At 49.3% G+C, this 19,104-nt stretch overlaps 1 protein-coding gene across 1 annotated transcript in view; it reads left to right on the plus strand.

Moving 5' to 3' along the window:
* Positions 1 to 14,309, plus strand: part of SLCO4A1 (solute carrier organic anion transporter family member 4A1) — a 58,940-nt gene extending 44,631 nt beyond the window's left edge. The window contains exon 12 of the mRNA XM_066586300.1: positions 13,455 to 14,309. Within this exon, the coding sequence (XP_066442397.1) occupies positions 13,455 to 13,610 (156 nt within the window). The 3' untranslated portion in view covers positions 13,611 to 14,309. The remainder of the gene's footprint in view (positions 1 to 13,454) is intronic.
* The last annotated feature ends 4,795 nt before the right edge of the window (positions 14,310 to 19,104 follow it).

Raw genomic sequence — 19,104 nt, forward strand, 5'->3', positions numbered from 1 at the left:
GGGCGGGGCCGTGTCTACCATTGTGTAGCATCACATCTCACAATAGTTGGGCGGGGCCGTGTCTACCATTGTGTAGCATCACATCTCACAATAGTTGGGCGGGGCCGTGTCTACCATTGTGTAGCATCACATCTCACAATAGTTGGGCGGGGCTGTGTCTACCATTGTGTAGCATCACATCTCACAATAGTTGGGCGGGGCCGTGTCTACCATTGTGTAGCATCACATCTCACAATAGTTGGGCGGGGCCGTGTCTACCATTGTGTAGCATCACATCTGACAATAGTTGGGGTGGGGCCGTGTCTACCATTGTGTAGCATCACATCTCACAATAGTTGGGGCAGGGCCGTGTCTACCATTGTGTAGCATCACATCCCACAATAGTTGGGGCAGGGCCGTGTCTACCATTGTGTAGCATCACATCTCACATTAGTTGGGGCGGGGCCGTGTCTACCATTGTGTAGCATCACATCCCACAATAGTTGGGGCAGGGCCGTGTCTACCATTGTGTAGCATCACATCTCACATTAGTTGGGGCGGGGCCGTGTCTACAATTGTGTAGCATCACATCTGACAATAGTTGGGCGGGGCCGTGTCTACCATTGTGTAGCATCACATCTGACAATAGTTGGGGCGGGGCCGTGTCTACCATTGTGTACCATCACATCTCACAATAGTTGGGCGGGGCCGTGTCTACCATTGTGTAGCATCACATCCCACAATAGTTGGGGCGGGGCCATGTCTACCATTGTGTAGCATCACATCTGACAATAGTTGGGGCGGGGCCGTGTCTACCATTGTGTAGCATCACATCTCACAATAGTTGGGCGGGGCCGTGTCTACCGTTGTGTAGCATCACATCTGACAATAGTTGGGGCTGGGCCGTGTCTACCATTGTGTAGCATCACATCTCACAATAGTTGGGGCGGGGCCGTGTCTACCATTGTGTAGCATCACATCTCACAATAGTTGGGCGGGGCCGTGTCTACCGTTGTGTAGCATCACATCTGACAATAGTTGGGGCGGGGCCATGTCTACCATTGTGTAGCATCACATCTGACAACAGTTGGGCGGGGCCGTGTCTACCATTGTGTAGCATCACATCTCACAATAGTTGGGCGGGGCCGTGTCTACCGTTGTGTAGCATCACATCTCCCAATAGTTGTGGTGGGGCCGTGTCTACCATTGTGTAGCATCACATCTCACAATAGTTGGGCGGGGCCGTGTCTACCATTGTGTAGCATCACATTTGACAATAGTTGGGCGGGGCCGTGTCTACCATTGTGTAGCATCACATCTGACAATAGTTGGGCGGGGCCGTGTCTACCATTGTGTAGCATCACATCTCACAATAGTTGGGCGGGGCCGTGTCTACCGTTGTGTAGCATCACATCTCCCAATAGTTGGGCGGGGCCGTGTCTACCATTGTGTAGCATCCCATCTCACAATAGTTGGGCGGGGCCGTGTCTACCATTGTGCAGCATCATCTCACAATAGTTGGGCGGGGCCGTGTCTACCATTGTGTAGCATCACATCTCACAATAGTTGGGGCGGGCCGTGTCTACCATTGTGTAGCATCACATCTGACAATAGTTGGGCGGGGCCGTGTCTACCGTTGTGTAGCATCACATCTGACAATAGTTGGGGCGGGGCCGTGTCTACCATTGTGTAGCATCACATCTCACAATAGTTGGGCGGGGCCGTGTCTACCATTGTGTAGCATCACATCTCACAATAGTTGTGGTGGGGCCGTGTCTACCATTGTGTAGCATCACATCTCACAATAGTTGGGCGGGGCCGTGTCTACCATTGTGTAGCATCACATCTCACAATAGTTGGGCGGGTCGTGTCTACCATTGTGTAGCATCACATCTCACAATAGTTGGGCGGGGCCGTGTCTACCATTGTGTAGCATCACATCTCACAATAGTTGGGCGGGGCCGTGTCTACCATTGTGTAGCATCACATCTGACAATAGTTGGAGCGGGGCTGTGTCTACCATTGTGTAGCATCACATCTGACAATAGTTGGGGTGGGGCCGTGTCTACCATTGTGTAGCATCACATCTCACAATAGTTGGGGCAGGGCCGTGTCTACCATTGTGTAGCATCACATCTCACATTAGTTGGGGCGGGGCCGTGTCTACCATTGTGTAGCATCACATCCCACAATAGTTGGGGCAGGGCCGTGTCTACCATTGTGTAGCATCACATCTCACATTAGTTGGGGCGGGGCCGTGTCTACAATTGTGTAGCATCACATCTGACAATAGTTGGGCGGGGCCGTGTCTACCATTGTGTAGCATCACATCTGACAATAGTTGGGGCGGGGCCGTGTCTACCATTGTGTAGCATCACATCTCACAATAGTTGGGCGGGGCCGTGTCTACCATTGTGTAGCATCACATCCCACAATAGTTGGGGCGGGGCCATGTCTACCATTGTGTAGCATCACATCTGACAATAGTTGGGTGGGGCCGTGTCTACCATTGTGTAGCATCACATCTCACATTAGTTGGGGCGGGGCCGTGTCTACCATTGTGTAGCCTCACATCTGACAATAGTTGGGGCGGGGCCGTGTCTACCATTGTGTAGCATCACATCTCACAATAGTTGGGCGGGGCCGTGTCTACCGTTGTGTAGCATCACATCTGACAATAGTTGGGGCTGGGCCTTGTCTACCATTGTGTAGCATCACATCTCACAATAGTTGGGGCGGGGCCGTGTCTACCATTGTGTAGCATCACATCTCACAATAGTTGGGCGGGGCCGTGTCTACCGTTGTGTAGCATCACATCTGACAATAGTTGGGGCGGGGCCATGTCTACCATTGTGTAGCATCACATCTGACAATAGTTGGGCGGGGCCGTGTCTACCATTGTGTAGCATCACATCTCACAATAGTTGGGCGGGGCCGTGTCTACCGTTGTGTAGCATCACATCTCCCAATAGTTGTGGTGGGGCCGTGTCTACCATTGTGTAGCATCACATCTCACAATAGTTGGGCGGGGCCGTGTCTACCATTGTGTAGCATCACATCTGACAATAGTTGGGCGGGGCCGTGTCTACCATTGTGTAGCATCACATCTGACAATAGTTGGGCGGGGCCGTGTCTACCATTGTGTAGCATCACATCTCACAATAGTTGGGCGGGGCCGTGTCTACCGTTGTGTAGCATCACATCTCCCAATAGTTGTGGTGGGGCCGTGTCTACCATTGTGTAGCATCCCATCTCACAATAGTTGGGCGGGGCCGTGTCTACCATTGTGTAGCATCATCTCACAATAGTTGGGCGGGGCCGTGTCTACCATTGTGTAGCATCACATCTCACAATAGTTGGGGCGGGCCGTGTCTACCATTGTGTAGCATCACATCTGACAATAGTTGGGCGGGGCCGTGTCTACCGTTGTGTAGCATCACATCTGACAATAGTTGGGGCGGGGCCGTGTCTACCATTGTGTAGCATCACATCTCACAATAGTTGGGCGGGGCCGTGTCTACCATTGTGTAGCATCACATCTCACAATAGTTGTGGTGGGGCCGTGTCTACCATTGTGTAGCATCACATCTCACAATAGTTGGGCGGGGCCGTGTCTACCATTGTGTAGCATCACATCTCACAATAGTTGGGCGGGGCCGTGTCTACCATTGTGTAGCATCACATCTCACAATAGTTGGGCGGGGCCGTGTCTACCGTTGTGTAGCATCACATCTCACAATAGTTGTGGTGGGGCCGTGTCTACCATTGTGTAGCATCACATCTGACAATAGTTGGGCGGGGCCGTGTCTACCATTGTGTAGCATCACATCTGACAATAGTTGGGGCCGGGCTGTGTCTACCATTGTGTAGCATCACATCTGACAATAGTTGGGCGGGGCCGTGTCTACCATTGTGTAGCCTCACATCTGACAATAGTTGGGCGGGGCCGTGTCTACCATTGTGTAGCATCACATCTCACAATAGTTGGGCGGGGCCGTGTCTACCATTGTGTAGCATCACATCTGACAATAGTTGGGCGGGGCCGTGTCTACCATTGTGTAGCATCACTTCTCACAATAGTTGGGGCGGGGCCGTGTCTACCATTGTGTAGCATCACATCTCACAATAGTTGGGCGGGGCCGTGTCTACCGTTGTGTAGCATCACATCTGACAATAGTTGGGCGGGGCCGTGTCTACCATTGTGTAGCATCACATCTCACAATAGTTGGGCGGGGCCGTGTCTACCATTGTGTAGCATCACATCTCCCAATAGTTGGGGCAGGGCCGTGTCTACCATTGTGTAGCATCACATCTGACAATAGTTGGGGCGGGGCCGTGTCTACCATTGTGTAGCATCACATCTCACTATAGTTGGGGCAGGGCCGTGTCTACCATTGTGTAGCATCACATCTCACAATAGTTGGGCGGAGCCGTGTCTACCATTGTGTAACATCACATCTCACAATAGTTGGGCGGGGCCCTGTCTACCATTGTGTAGCATTACATCTCACAATAGTTGGGCGGGGCCGTGTCTACCATTGTGTAGCATCACATCTCACAATAGTTGGGGTGGGGCCGTGTCTACCATTGTGTAGCATCACATCTCACAATAGTTGGGGCGGGGCCGTGTCTACCGTTGTGTAGCATCACATCTCACAATAGTTGGGGCGGGGCCGTGTCTACCATCGTGTAGCATCACATCTCACAATAGTTGGGGCGGGGCCGTGTCTACCGTTGTGTAGCATCACATCTCACAATAGTTGGGGCGGGGCCGTGTCTACCATCGTGTAGCATCACATCTCACAATAGTTGGGGCAGGGCCGTGTCTACCATTGTGTAGCATCACATCTCACAATAGTTGGGGCGGGGCCGTGTCTACCATTGTGTAGCATCACATCTCACAATAGTTGGGGTGGGGCCGTGTCTACCATTGTGTAGCATTACATCTCAAAAGTTGGGCGGGGCCGTGTCTACCATTGTGTAACATTACATCTGACAATAGTTGGGCGGGGCCGTGTCTACCATTGTGTAGCATCACATCTCAGAATAGTTGGGGCGGGGCCGTGTCTACCATTGTGTAGCATCACATCTGACAATAGTTGGGGCGGGGCCGTGTCTACCATTGTGTAGCATTACATCTGACAATAGTTGGGGCGGGGCCGTGTCTACCATTGTGTAGCATCACATCTCACAATAGTTGGGGCGGGGCCGTGTCTACCATTGTGTAGCATCACATCTCCCAATAGTTGGGGCGGGGCCGTGTCTACCATTGTGTAGCATCACATCTGACAATAGTTGGGCGGGGCCGTGTCTACCATTGTGTAGCATCACATCTGACAATAGTTGGGGCGGGGCCGTGTCTACCGTTGTGTAGCATCACATCTCACAATAGTTGGGGCGGGGCCGTGTCTACCATTGTGTAGCATCACATCTGACAATAGTTGGGGTGGGGCCGTGTCTACCGTTGTGTAGCATCACATCTCACAATAGTTGGGCGGGGCCTTGTCTACCATTGTGTAGCATCACATCTCACAATAGTTGGGCGGGGCCGTGTCTACCATTGTGTAGCATCACATCTGACAATAGTTGGGCGGGGCCGTGTCTACCATTGTGTAGCATCACATCTCACAATAGTTGGGCGGGGCCGTGTCTACCATTGTGTAGCATCACATCTCACAATAGTTGGGGCAGGGCCGTGTCTACCATTGTGTAGCATCACATCTCACATTAGTTGGGGCGGGGCCGTGTCTACCATTGTGTAGCATCACATCTCACAATAGTTGGGGCAGGGCCGTGTCTACCATTGTGTAGCATCACATCTCACATTAGTTGGGGTGGGGCCGTGTCTACCATTGTGTAGCATCACATCTGACAATAGTTGGGGCGGGGCCGTGTCTACCATCCTGTAGCATCACATCTGACAATAGTTGGGCGGGGCCGTGTCTACCATTGTGTAGCATCACATCTGACAATAGTTGGGGCGGGGCCGTGTCTGCCATCCTGTAGCATCACTTCTCACAATAGTTGGGCGGGGCCGTGTCTACTATTGTGTAGCATCACATCTCACAATAGTTGGGCGGGCCGTGTCTACTATTGTGTAGCATCACATCTCACAATAGTTGGGCGGGCCGTGTCTACTATTGTGTAGCATCACATCTCACAATAGTTGGGGCGGGGCCGTGTCTACCATTGTGTAGCATCACATCTCCCAATAGTTGGGGCGGGGCCGTGTCTACCATTGTGTAGCATCACATCTGACAATAGTTGGGCGGGGCCGTGTCTATTATTGTGTAGCATCACATCTGACAATAGTTGGGGCGGGGCCGTGTCTACCGTTGTGTAGCATCACATCTCACAATAGTTGGGGCGGGGCCGTGTCTACCATTGTGTAGCATCACATCTGACAATAGTTGGGGTGGGGCCGTGTCTACCGTTGTGTAGCATCACATCTCACAATAGTTGGGCGGGGCCTTGTCTACCATTGTGTAGCATCACATCTCACAATAGTTGGGCGGGGCCGTGTCTACCATTGTGTAGCATCACATCTGACAATAGTTGGGCGGGGGCCGTGTCTACCATTGTGTAGCATCACATCTGACAATAGTTGGGGCGGGGCCGTGTCTACCATTGTGTAGCATCACATCTCACAATAGTTGGGCGGGGCCGTGTCTACCATTGTGTAGCATCACATCTCACAATAGTTGGGGCAGGGCCGTGTCTACCATTGTGTAGCATCACATCTCACATTAGTTGGGGCGGGGCCGTGTCTACCATTGTGTAGCATCACATCTCACAATAGTTGGGGCAGGGCCGTGTCTACCATTGTGTAGCATCACATCTCACATTAGTTGGGGTGGGGCCGTGTCTACCATTGTGTAGCATCACATCTGACAATAGTTGGGGCGGGGCCGTGTCTACCATCCTGTAGCATCACATCTGACAATAGTTGGGCGGGGCCGTGTCTACCATTGTGTAGCATCACATCTCACAATAGTTGGGGCGGGGCCGTGTCTGCCATCCTGTAGCATCAGTTCTCACAATAGTTGGGCGGGGCCGTGTCTACTATTGTGTAGCATCACATCTCACAATAGTTGGGCGGGCCGTGTCTACTATTGTGTAGCATCACATCTCACAATAGTTGGGCGGGGCCGTGTCTACTATTGTGTAGCATCACATCTCACAATAGTTTGAGATGTCTGAGAGGTGAGGAGACCAATTACTGGGGTTTTGGGATGAATGTTGTTCCGTTCTTGCCTGATGTAGGATTCCCGCTGCTCCGCAGTCCTCGGTCGTCTTTGCCAGGACTTTTGCTTCATAGTGCGCTAAATGTCTTCTATTGGTGATTGGTCTGGACTGCCGGACGGCCGGTTCACCCCGGACTCTTCTACCGTGAAGCCCTGCTGTTGTGGTGGATGCAGTATGTGGTTTAGGATTGCCTTGCTGAAACATATAAGGTCTTCCCTGAAGGAGACGCTGTCTGGATGGGGCGTATGTTGTTCTATAACCTCTATATACAGCTCAGCACTGATGGCGCCTGTCAGGATGTGTAAGCTGCCCGTGCCATAGGCACTAATGCCATCCCAGAGATGCAGAACTGTGCACTGATAACAAGCTGGATGGCTCCTCTCCCCTTGAGTCCGCGGGACACGTTGTCCGTGGTCTACAAAAAGAGTATCAAATTCTGATTCATCTGACCACAGAACAGTTTTCCATTATAAATGCGCTTTGGCCCAGAGAAGACGCCGGTGCTTCTGGAGTGTGTTGCTATATGGCTTCTTCTCTGCATGATACTGCTTTAACCTGCACGGCGAACTGTTCACAGACAATGTTTTCTGGAGATATTCCTGAGCGCATGCAGGGATTTACACTACAGAACCATGCCTGCTTTACTGCAGGGACGCCTGAGGGCCATAGACTGTCATCCAATATTGACCGCCAGCCTTGCCCAGTGCGCACATGAATTTCTCCAGATTCCCTGAATCTTTTAATGATCTAATGTACTGTAGTTGTTGAGATATTCAAAGTCTTCACAACTTCACATTCAGGAACATTTTTCTGAAATTGTTCCACAATTTCTTGACACAGTTTTTCAGATTGGTGAACCTCCGACCATCCTTGCTTCTGAGAGACTCAGCCTCTCTAACATGCTCTTTTTATATGTCATGTGACTCAGTAGACAATTGACCCTCCAGCCATTTTTCATTAGTACCAGTTACTTTTCCAGCCTTTTCTTACCTCTGTCCCAACTTTTGTGATCTGTGTTGCTGCCATCAATTTCTAAATTTTTTTTTTTTAATGAAATGTAAAATGTCTCCTTTTCCCCTGTTTTTTGTCCGCTGTTCTATTGTGGATTAAAGATGAGATTTCCAAATCATTTCAATCTTTTTTTTTTTACATTTTATACAGCATCCCAACTACCATCGGGGTGGTAGTCTGATACTGCGCAAATCAGTGCTAACAGTGCCAGAGTATGTATGAACACACCTCGATCATAATGGGAAGGGTAACACCCTGCTGTCAATTTATTCACTAATTTCCAGGAGGAATAAAGGAGGGCTGAAGCAATCCAGAGTCCTACGGTGCACCAGAATTATGGAGAAATGGAATAATGGAATGCCAGGGGAATGTCCTACATTAGGGGCCCATTCACTTGGGGTATTTTCTATCCATGTGCTGTCCATATTTTTTTTACTGACTGAATACGGGCAGCACACGGGTCCATTAAAGTAAACATGAATATTCAGACGTGTTTTTTTCTGTGCAGACTGATGTTGTACACTATTGTTAAAAGTATTGGGGCGCACATATAAAGTGATAAAATTGGATTTTATTCCCATTTTTAAGTCCAGTGTCTGGCCGCCTTTCTCCTCATTGACTGGCCCTCCTAGACTACTTCCCATCAAATTCCCATAGATGTGTGGAGGGATTTGCCCCAGATTCCTCAAGGAGAGCTTTAGATGTGGGGGATGATAGCGTGCATAGATACAGCGTTCTAGTTCATCCCACAGATGCTCGATGGGATTGAGATCCGGACTGGTCAATGGAGTTTGCAGATATTCTGCTCCTCAGACCAAGCCTCAACCCTGCATACTGTAGGACATGGTGCTCGGTCATGTTGGTAGAGACACGGAGCTGTACCAGAGTATTACCACAGGACAGGTGATGCCACATTGTCCTGAGTGTCTCGGTACCCGTTGACGTTGAGGATGGACTTCACTATAACCAATGGCCCTCGTCCTTCCCAGCAGAAACGCCCAACGCCATAACCGAACCTCCTCCAAACTTCAATGTTGGGACGATGCAGTTGTGTAGAGGCAACCGTCACACCCAAGTGCGTCCATCCGATGGGAAAATATTGTCCTGTGATTCATCTGTCCACAACACTTTCTTTCATTCATTAACAATCCGATGCTCCGAGCCCCATCGCAGGCGCCGCTGTGCATTCCCTACTGTGATGCTGTGTGCAGATGCTCGTCCATAGTAACCCTTCACATGCCATTGCCTACAGGTTCTGGTGCTAATGGATGCTCCAATGTCCTGTGAGACCCCCTGAGCGAGGGCAGACGATGTGTGTGATGTCTTCACAGCTCCTACAAGACTTCGTTGTCCATGTTCTGTCAGTTTATGAGATTTCCCTGAACTTGGCGGCACCGCACACACCGGATGGTCTCCACCTCCCAATAACATGGCCAAGCTGTGATGTCCCATACTGATTGGTTCATGACATCCCCCCACCAAACCCCGTTGTCAGCTCTACACCTGGTGGCATACCCCCACCAGACCCCATTGTCAGCTCTACACCTGGTGGCATCCCCCCACCAGACCCAGTTGTCAGCTCTACACCTGGTGACATCCCCCCCAACAGACCCCGTTGTCAGCTCTACACCTAAAGACATCCCCCCACCAGACCCCGTTGTCAGCTCTACACCTAAAGACATCCCACCACCAGACCCGTTGTCCGCCCTACACCTGGTGACATCCCCCCCACCAGACCCCGTTGTCAGCTCTACACCTGGTGGCATCCCCCTACCAGACCCCGTTGTCAGCTCTACACCTGGTGACATGCCCCCCCTAGACCCAGTTGTCAGCTCTATACCTCGTGACATCCCCCCACCAGACCCTGTTGTCAGCTCTACAATTGGTGACATCTCTCCCACCAGACCCCGTTGTCAGCTCTACATCTGGTGACATTCCACCACCAGACCCCATTGTCAGCTCTACACCTGGTGGCCTCCCACTGCCAGATCTCGTTGTCAGCTCTACACCTGGTGACATCCCCCCACCAGACCCCGCTGTCCGCACTACATCTGGTGACATGCCCCAAGCAGACCCCGTTGTCAGCTCTATAACAGTGGGCATCCCACAATCAGACCCCATTGTCAGCTCTACACCTGTTGACATCCCACCACAGGACCCCGTTGTCAGCTCTACATCTGGTGACATTCCACCACCAGACCCCATTGTCAGCTCTACACCTGGTGGCCTCCCACTGCCAGATCTCGTTGTCAGCTCTACACCTGGTGACATCCCCCCACCAGACCCCGCTGTCCGCACTACATCTGGTGACATGCCCCAAGCAGACCCCGTTGTCAGCTCTATAACAGTGGGCATCCCACAATCAGACCCCATTGTCAGCTCTACACCTGTTGACATCCCACCACAGGACCCCGTTGTCAGCTCTAAACCTGGTGATATCCCCCCACCAGACCCCGTTTTCAACTCTACACCTGGTGGCATCCCCCCACCAGACCCTGTTGTCAGCTCTACACCTGGTCACATCCCTCCACCAGACCCCGTTGACAGCTCTACACCTGGTGACATCCCACCACCAGACCCTGTTGTCAGCTCTACACCTGGTCACATCCCACCAGCTGACCCAACTGTCAGCTCTACACCTTGTGGCATCCCACCAACAAACCCCTTTGCCAGCTCTAAACCTGGTGACTTCACCCTACCAGACCCCGTTGTCAGCTCTACACCTGGTGACAGCCCTCCACCAGACGCCGTTGTCAGCTCTACACCTGGTGAAATCCCACCACCAGACCCCATTGTCAGCTCTACACCTGGTGACATCCCACATCCAGACCCCGTTGTCAGCTCTACACCTGGTGACATCCCACCACCAGACCCCATTTTCAGCTCTATACCTGGTGGCATCACACCACCAGACCCCATTGTCAGCTCTACACCTGGTGACATCCCACCACCAGACCCCGCTGTTAGCTCTACACCTGATGGCATTCGCCCACCAGAACCTGTTGTCAGCTCTACACCTGGTGACATCTGATGGTTTCTGTACTGGGATCTCCTGTGTGATCCTCTCCTTTATACCTAACTATCTGATATGCCCGGCTTCGCCGGAGTTACTTTGGTACAGGTGGAACAGATTTACCTGTTGTTTGCATGGAAAAATTTATGAAGTCATGGTTACTTAAAGGGGTTGTCCCGCGAAAGCTAGTGGGTCTATACACTTCTGTATGGCCATATTAATGCACTTTGTAATGTACATTGTGCATTAATTATGAGCCATACAGAAGTTATTCACTTACCTGTTCCGTTGCTAGCGTCCTCGTCTCCATGGTGCCGTCTAATTTTCAGCGTCTAATCGCCCGATTAGACGCGCTTGCGCAGTCCGGTCTTCTTTTCTGAATGGGGCCGCTCGTGCCGGAGAGCGGCTCCTTGTAGCTCCGCCCCGTCACGTGCCGATTCCAGCCAATCAGGAGGCTGGAATCGGCAATGGACCGCACAGAAGCCCTGCGGTCCACCGAGGGAGAAGATCCCGGCGGCCATCTTCACCAGGTAAGTAAGAAGTCACCGGAGCGCGGGGATTCAGGTAAGCACTATCCGGTTTTCTTTTTTAACCCCTGCATCGGGTTTGTCTCGCGCCGAACGGGGGGGCTATTGAAAAAAAAAAAAACCCGTTTCGGCGCGGGACAACCCCTTTAAGAGGAACCGAGGAATAAAATATGTATACACATAGAAGAGCGCTAGATTCTCCTCAGGCTGCATGTACTGATATCCCTATGCAGAATATACCACTCCTCCTGCTCTCTTCACTTATTACCCTTAAAGGTAACATCCCTTTTTATACAAATTTAACCCCAGACTGGAGGTTGCAGCCCCTTCTTAGCCTTATAGGCATTCTCTATCCCAGCAGTCCATGGCCACTTCCTTATGTACTTAATAGCCTTTCAGTGTATGCACATAGAGGTGAGGTAGATTCTCCTCAGTATATACACATAGAGGTGAGGTAGATTCTCCTCAGTATATACACATAGAGGTGAGGTAGATTCTCCTCAGTATATACACATAGAGGTGAGGTAGATTCTCCTCAGTATATACACATAGAGGTGAGGTAGATTCTCCTCGGTATATACACATAGAGGTGAGATAGATTCTCCTCAGTATATACACATAGAGGTGAGGTAGATTCTCCTCAGTATATACACACACACAGGAGGTGAGGTAGATTCTCCTCAGTACATACACATAGAGGTGAGGTAGATTCTCCTCAGTATATACACATAGAGGTGAGGTAGATTCTCCTCAGTATATACACATAGAGGTGAGGTAGATTCTCCTCAGTATATACACATAGAGGTGAGGTAGATTCTCCTCAGTATATTTATACACAGAGGTGAGGTAGATTCTCCTCAGTATATACACATAGAGGTGAGGTAGAGTCTCCTCAGTATATACACATAGAGGTGAGGTAGATTCTCCTCAGTATATACACATAGAGGTGAGGTAGATTCTCCTCAGTATATACACATAGAGGTGAGGTAGATTCTCCTCAGTATATACACATAGAAGTGAGGTAGATTCTCCTCAGTATATACACAGAGAGGTGAGGTAGATTCTCCTCAGTATATACACAGAGAGGTGAGGTAGATTCTCCTCAGTATATACACAGAGAGGTGAGGTAGATTCTCCTCAGTATATACACAGAGAGGTGAGGTAGATTCTCCTCAGTATATACACAGAGAGGTGAGGTAGATTCTCCTCAGTATATACACAGAGAGGTGAGGTAGATTCTCCTCAGTATATACACAGAGAGGTGAGGTACATGTTCCTTATTATACAAACCATTTCCCTAGGCTTTATGGTTTCTGCGGATTCTCGCACAGTTTTTAATGTTTAGAATTGAATAATCAAGTTGTGACCCCTATACTTTTCCTTTTTATTACCTTAAGAATGGTCATGCCAAATTTTAAGTTTGTACGACACCGGGAAGTTAGAGAATTAGTGGTGAGTGAGTCAGAAAGATAGTGAGGGCTTTTGCCTTTTTATATATATATATATATATATATATATATATATATATATATATATATATATATATATATATATATATATATATATATAGATCGGTGGGGGGCCAATACTTTTGTCAACATTGTGTATCTCTTATAATGGCACTTGAACTCCTTTCAGTCCGGGAATGACATGGCGCTCTCTCTCTCTCTCTCTGACAGATATTAGGGTTGGTCTTCTTCCTTCTCGCTCTGTTACTATATAAACCTCCGCCGGTTTCCCCGGTGAGTAGTGTGGACAAAGCAGCCGCCAACGGGCATTCAGTGAAAGGCCGTCAAGGAGAAACTTTGGTGTCTTCATCGGGCAATCCATCCTGAGCCCCCCTACCCGCTCACTGTCTGCACTCGTCCTCCACCGCCTTCATGCATCACACGGCATCTCTCCGGTCATCGCTGCAGCGCTGTCGCAGGTGACGCTTTTCTACCGACCTCGTGAAAGGGCTACGCCTCGCACTGCGATGACATCACAGGACGCTGGACAATACAGACGCAGATCAGACCGCTCCTGTTTCTTTACCACTTAGTTCAGTGTAATATTATATGTTCAGGCGCTAAAACTATTTATGTTAATATTTTATTATAGTTTACCGAAATGTTATTTATTTAGTGACTTATAATGGAAGGACTTTCTGGTTTGATGCAGATGAAGCTCGTTCACCGAATAATGAAGAGTTCTACAACTTTCTAGTATTCAGAGGGGTCTCAGAAAGATGGACCAAATTTCAAAGCAGTATATTTCACGCTGGTAACATGGGGTGGCCGAACCTGCAGCCACCACTAGAGGGAGCTCACTGCATACAGATTTATATGGCAACCACTAGGGTCCGCTCACTGCACACAGATTTATACAGCTACCATTGGGGGGGGGGGACACACTGCACGCAAATTTATATACAGCCATCACTAGTGGGAGCTCACTGCACACAGATTTATATGGCCATCACTAGAGGGAGCTCACTGCACACAGATTTATATGGCCACCACTAGTGGGAGCTCACTGCACACAGATTTATACAGCCACCACTAGTGGGAACTCACTGCACACAGATTTATACAGCCACCACTAGTGGGAGCTCACTGCACACAGATTTATATGGCCACCACTAGTGGGAGCTAGTTCATTGTACACATAATTATTCAGCCACCACTAGGGCAAGCTCACCGTACACAGATTTATATGGCCATCACTAGTGGGAGCTCACTGCACACAGATTTATATGGTCATCACTTGTGGGAGCTCACTGCACACAGATTTATATGGCTACCACTAGTGGGAGTTCACTGCACACAGATTTATATGGCCACCACTAGTGGGAGCTCACTGCACACAGATTTATATGGCCATCACTAGTGGGAGCTCACTGCACACAGATTTATATGGTCATCACTTGTGGGAGCTCACTGCACACAGATTTATATGGCCACCACTAGTGGGAGCTCACTGCACACAGATTTATATGGCCACCACTAGTGGGAGCTCACTGCACACAGATTTATATGGCCATCACTAGTGGGAGCTCACTGCACATAGCTTTATATGGCCACCACTAGTGGGAGCTCACTGCACACAGATTTATATGGCCATCACTAGTGGGAGCTCACTGCACACAGATTTATATGGTCATCACTTGTGGGAGCTCACTGCACACAGATTTATATGGCCACCACTAGTGGGAGCTCACTGCACACAGATTTATATGGCCACCACTAGTGGGAGCTCACTGCACACAGATTTATATGGCCATCACTAGTGGGAGCTCACTGCACACAGATTTATATGGTCATCACTTGTGGGAGCTCACTGCACACAGATTTATATGGCCACCACTAGTGGGAGCTCACTGCACACAGATTTATATGGCCACCACTAGTGGGAGCTCACTGCACACAGATTTATATGGCCACCACTAGTGGGAGCTCACTGCACACAGATTGATATGGCCACCACTAGTGGGAGCTCACTGTACACAGATTTATATGGCCATCACTAGTGGGAGCTCACTGCACACAGATTTATATGGCTACCACTAGTGGGAGCTCACTGCACACAGATTTATATGGCCGCCACTAGTGGGAGCTCACTGCACACAGATTTATATGGCCATCACTAGTGGGAGCTCACTGCACATAGCTTTATATGGCCACCACTAGTGGGAGCTCACTGCACACAGATTTATATGGCTACCACTAGTGGGAGCTCACTGCACACAGATTTATACAGCCACCACTAGTGGGAACTCACTGCACACAGATTTATATGGCCATCACTAGTGGGAGCTCACTGCACACAGATTTATATGGCCATCACTAGTGGGAGCTCACTGCACATAGCTTTATATGGCCACCACTAGTGGGAGCTCACTGCACACAGATTTATATGGCCATCACTAGTGGGAGCTCACTGCACATAGCTTTATATGGCCACCACTAGCGGGAGCTCACTGCACATAGCTTTATTTGGCCACCACAAGGGGGTGCTAGTTCATTGTACACATAATTATTCAGCCACCACTAGGGCTAGCTCACTGCAGACAGATTTATACAGTCACCACTAGGAGGAGCTCACTTTACTCAGATTTATGGAGCCCACTGTACATAAATTTATATAGCCATCACTAGAAAGAGCTTAATGTATACAGGTTTATACAGTCACCACTAGAGGGAGCTGACTACACTTAGATTTATACAGCTACCACTAGGGGGAGCTCACTGCACACAAATTTATATGGCCAGAACTAAAGTAAGCTAACTGCATACAGAATTATACAGCCTTCCACTAGAGGGAGCCAATTGTACACAGATTTATAGAGCCACCACTAGAGGAAGCTCACTGCACACAGATTTATATGGCCACCACTAGAGGGCGCTCACTGCATATAGATTTATACAGCCACCAGTAGGGGGAGCTCTCTGTACACAGATTAATACAGTCATCGCTAGTGACTACATGAATCTGTGCAGGTTTTCACTCTCAGTGTGCAGATAGAAATATCCACATTCACTGCCAGCAAGCAGAGATCTTGATAATGGGGACAAAATTGAAATGCAAAGTATATTAGAAAGTTGCAGGACTTTTCATTCTGCAGTGATTACACTTCAGTTACATAATACAGGAAAACCCTTTAAATATCTTGTGTTTCAAGTGATAAGACTGTGTGGTAGGGTTTGGGCACACACCTATTAGGCATAGGTGATGAGCCACTCTTTCCTTGCATGGCACACATGCCAATCCCACATTCTTTGCTGCCAAAGCTTATATGGTTCCGAGCTCCAGCAGGGTTGTACATGTGAACTTCACTTCCTAGATTGAATCTCTTCTCATGACTTAAAAGGGTTCAGTTGTAAACTATTGATAGACCGGTACACTCGTGCGCTGAACTGATTTCTGCAGGAAACAAATAGCTCCGTTCCCACTACAGTGGCCAGGCTTGGTATTGCAGACTTTGTCCTATTAATTTTTAATGGGAACTTGCATGCCACAGGCACACCTTGATAGACGATCATTCATGGCAGCCCTGGGGGACCTTCAGAAGGCAGCAGGCATGCACCGTACATGTACAGCGCATGTCAGGAAGGGATTAAAATTACTTACAAATCACATCACAACTTGCATTGACTTCTATGAGATTGGAGGGCTTCACTATAATCTTTCATCGCATGGTCCCAGTTTTGGCCAAAGTCACTGTCCAGCCCTGCAATCCCATAGAAGTCAATGCAGGTTGTGATGTCGCCCCCAAGTAATTGCAGTCGTGATCTGCAGATTGCAAATAATGTAAAGGGTTCGATTATTTTTCGTTCTGCGCATCCCAGTTGCGGCTACTTGCAAGTTGCACTGTGATTGACGCATTGCTGCGCTACATGGTGCTCTTTGGTCATGCGACCCCTGTCATTGCCAGAGTTGCCGTGCAGCGCTAGCCTTAGGGCTCCTTTACATGGGTGTGTTTGCGCTCACCAAATTTGTGTGCGCAATACGCAGGGAATTGAATCCATTGATGTTAATCAGTTCGTACGCATTTCCCATTTTTGCATGCATTTGCGCACCACATGTCCCCATAGAAGTCAGTGGGATGTGCGCAATCTGCAGCGCAATTCAGGGAAAAAAAGAATGCATCTGGAATTTGTTATAGCCATTTAAATCAGGGTGGGGGGGGGGCGAACAAAAAGGACTGTTAACTACGCGGCACACGCACAAATTAACTTCGTTCATAGCACACATACGTTGCACATAAGCTCATGTGAAGGAGCCCTTAAAATGCGAATTTAAAATGATCGCAGGTCGCTTTTACAATGCCGAATATTTCCCACGGCGTGTGGATGAGATCCCCAGAAATCACATCCGCTCTGCTGCTGCAGGAAAAGGATGCCGATTTTTCGTGTCCAGTTCTGCTTTGTGCAGACGGCCTTTAAGAAGAGTCCATTCAGGTAAGAAACTGAGAATCTACAGAGATATCGCGATTCCAGTTTCCTGCATTGCTAGAAAAATCTGATTATTAACCCTTTGCAATCCAATTTTGGATTCAGGGTTTCCTAGGGGGTTTTCTCTTTCTGCCGTTATACAATGGCGTCATCTGCTGGCTAGAGCCAGTACTGCGGTAAGGGACATTCTGGAGAGGCCCCCGACAACAGAGCGGCCAGTAATATACAGTAAGATTAACCTGCGGGACGTCTTCCGACATCGGAGCTGTACAGCCTTCAATCAGAATGTCTTCAGACGTCAGACAGTGGATTGGAAAGGGTTAAAGCAGCTTGATATAAGAAAAAGCCTGGCCTAACTACTGACAGGGGCGCCATATTAATAGACGGTATAAAAGAACCATTTGTGAGCCAGCCGGGCAGCAACCCAACAGGCATTCAACTCACCTCCCTGTAGTTCCAGTCCGGTAGCCTCTGCTATAAGAAACCTCTCCCTTGGTGTCTGCATTTCTTGGGGTCATTATTACTACTGGGGCCGGTAACAGGGTAAGTATCACCACTGGAGCCACTAACAATGTCACTGTTACTACTGGGGCCCCTTAGGGGCTCAATGTCACCACTAGGGCCACTTAGGGGTTCGCTGTCACCACTAGGGCCCCTACCGAGTCTCTATTACTACTGGGGCCACTAATATTGTCACTATTACTACTGGGGACACATAGGGGTTCACTGTCATCACTGGGGCCACTACCGGGTCTTTATTACTACTGGGACCACTAACAGGGTCATTTCTACTATTGGGGCCACTATGGGGACACTTACTATTGGGACCACTACTTGTGGCTCTCTTACTCTATCGCTTCAGACAAACTCAATGGTTCAAATATGCGTTGGGTATCTTATACATTCCCGCTTTAAATGCCTGTACAATGAGTGTGTTTTTGCAGAGTAAGGGGGGGGGGGGGGGGAGAGGTGGGTACTATTTTACACTTTGTCTCAGGCAGCATAAAGGCTTAGGGCTCCCCTGACTACTGACAACCTTCTTCTCTTCCCCACTACAGCTGCTCATCTCAATGCAGAGTCTTGTCTGACAGTCTGGTTGCTATAGTTATACTACCTGACAACCAAAGTCTTCACTATGTGGTTGCTAGGCAGCCTGTTTCCCGGTAACCAGTCTGTCTTGGGGCATGGAGACTCCACTTTACCGAAACCAGGCGTTTGTCTGCCCCATACTGCCGTATTAATCGGATTTTTGGAACAAGTGAACCCCTTTAGGGCCGTGATCCACATTTGATAATGTTTCTCCTTTAAATGTATATGATGCAATATTTTAACCATTTTACAAACAGGTCCAATTGGCGGACGGCTATAGAGGCGGTCAGAAGCACAGCGATCGGCG

Source organism: Eleutherodactylus coqui, chromosome 13 (assembly GCF_035609145.1).
Source record: "Eleutherodactylus coqui strain aEleCoq1 chromosome 13, aEleCoq1.hap1, whole genome shotgun sequence".
Lineage (NCBI taxonomy): Eukaryota > Metazoa > Chordata > Amphibia > Anura > Eleutherodactylidae > Eleutherodactylus > Eleutherodactylus coqui.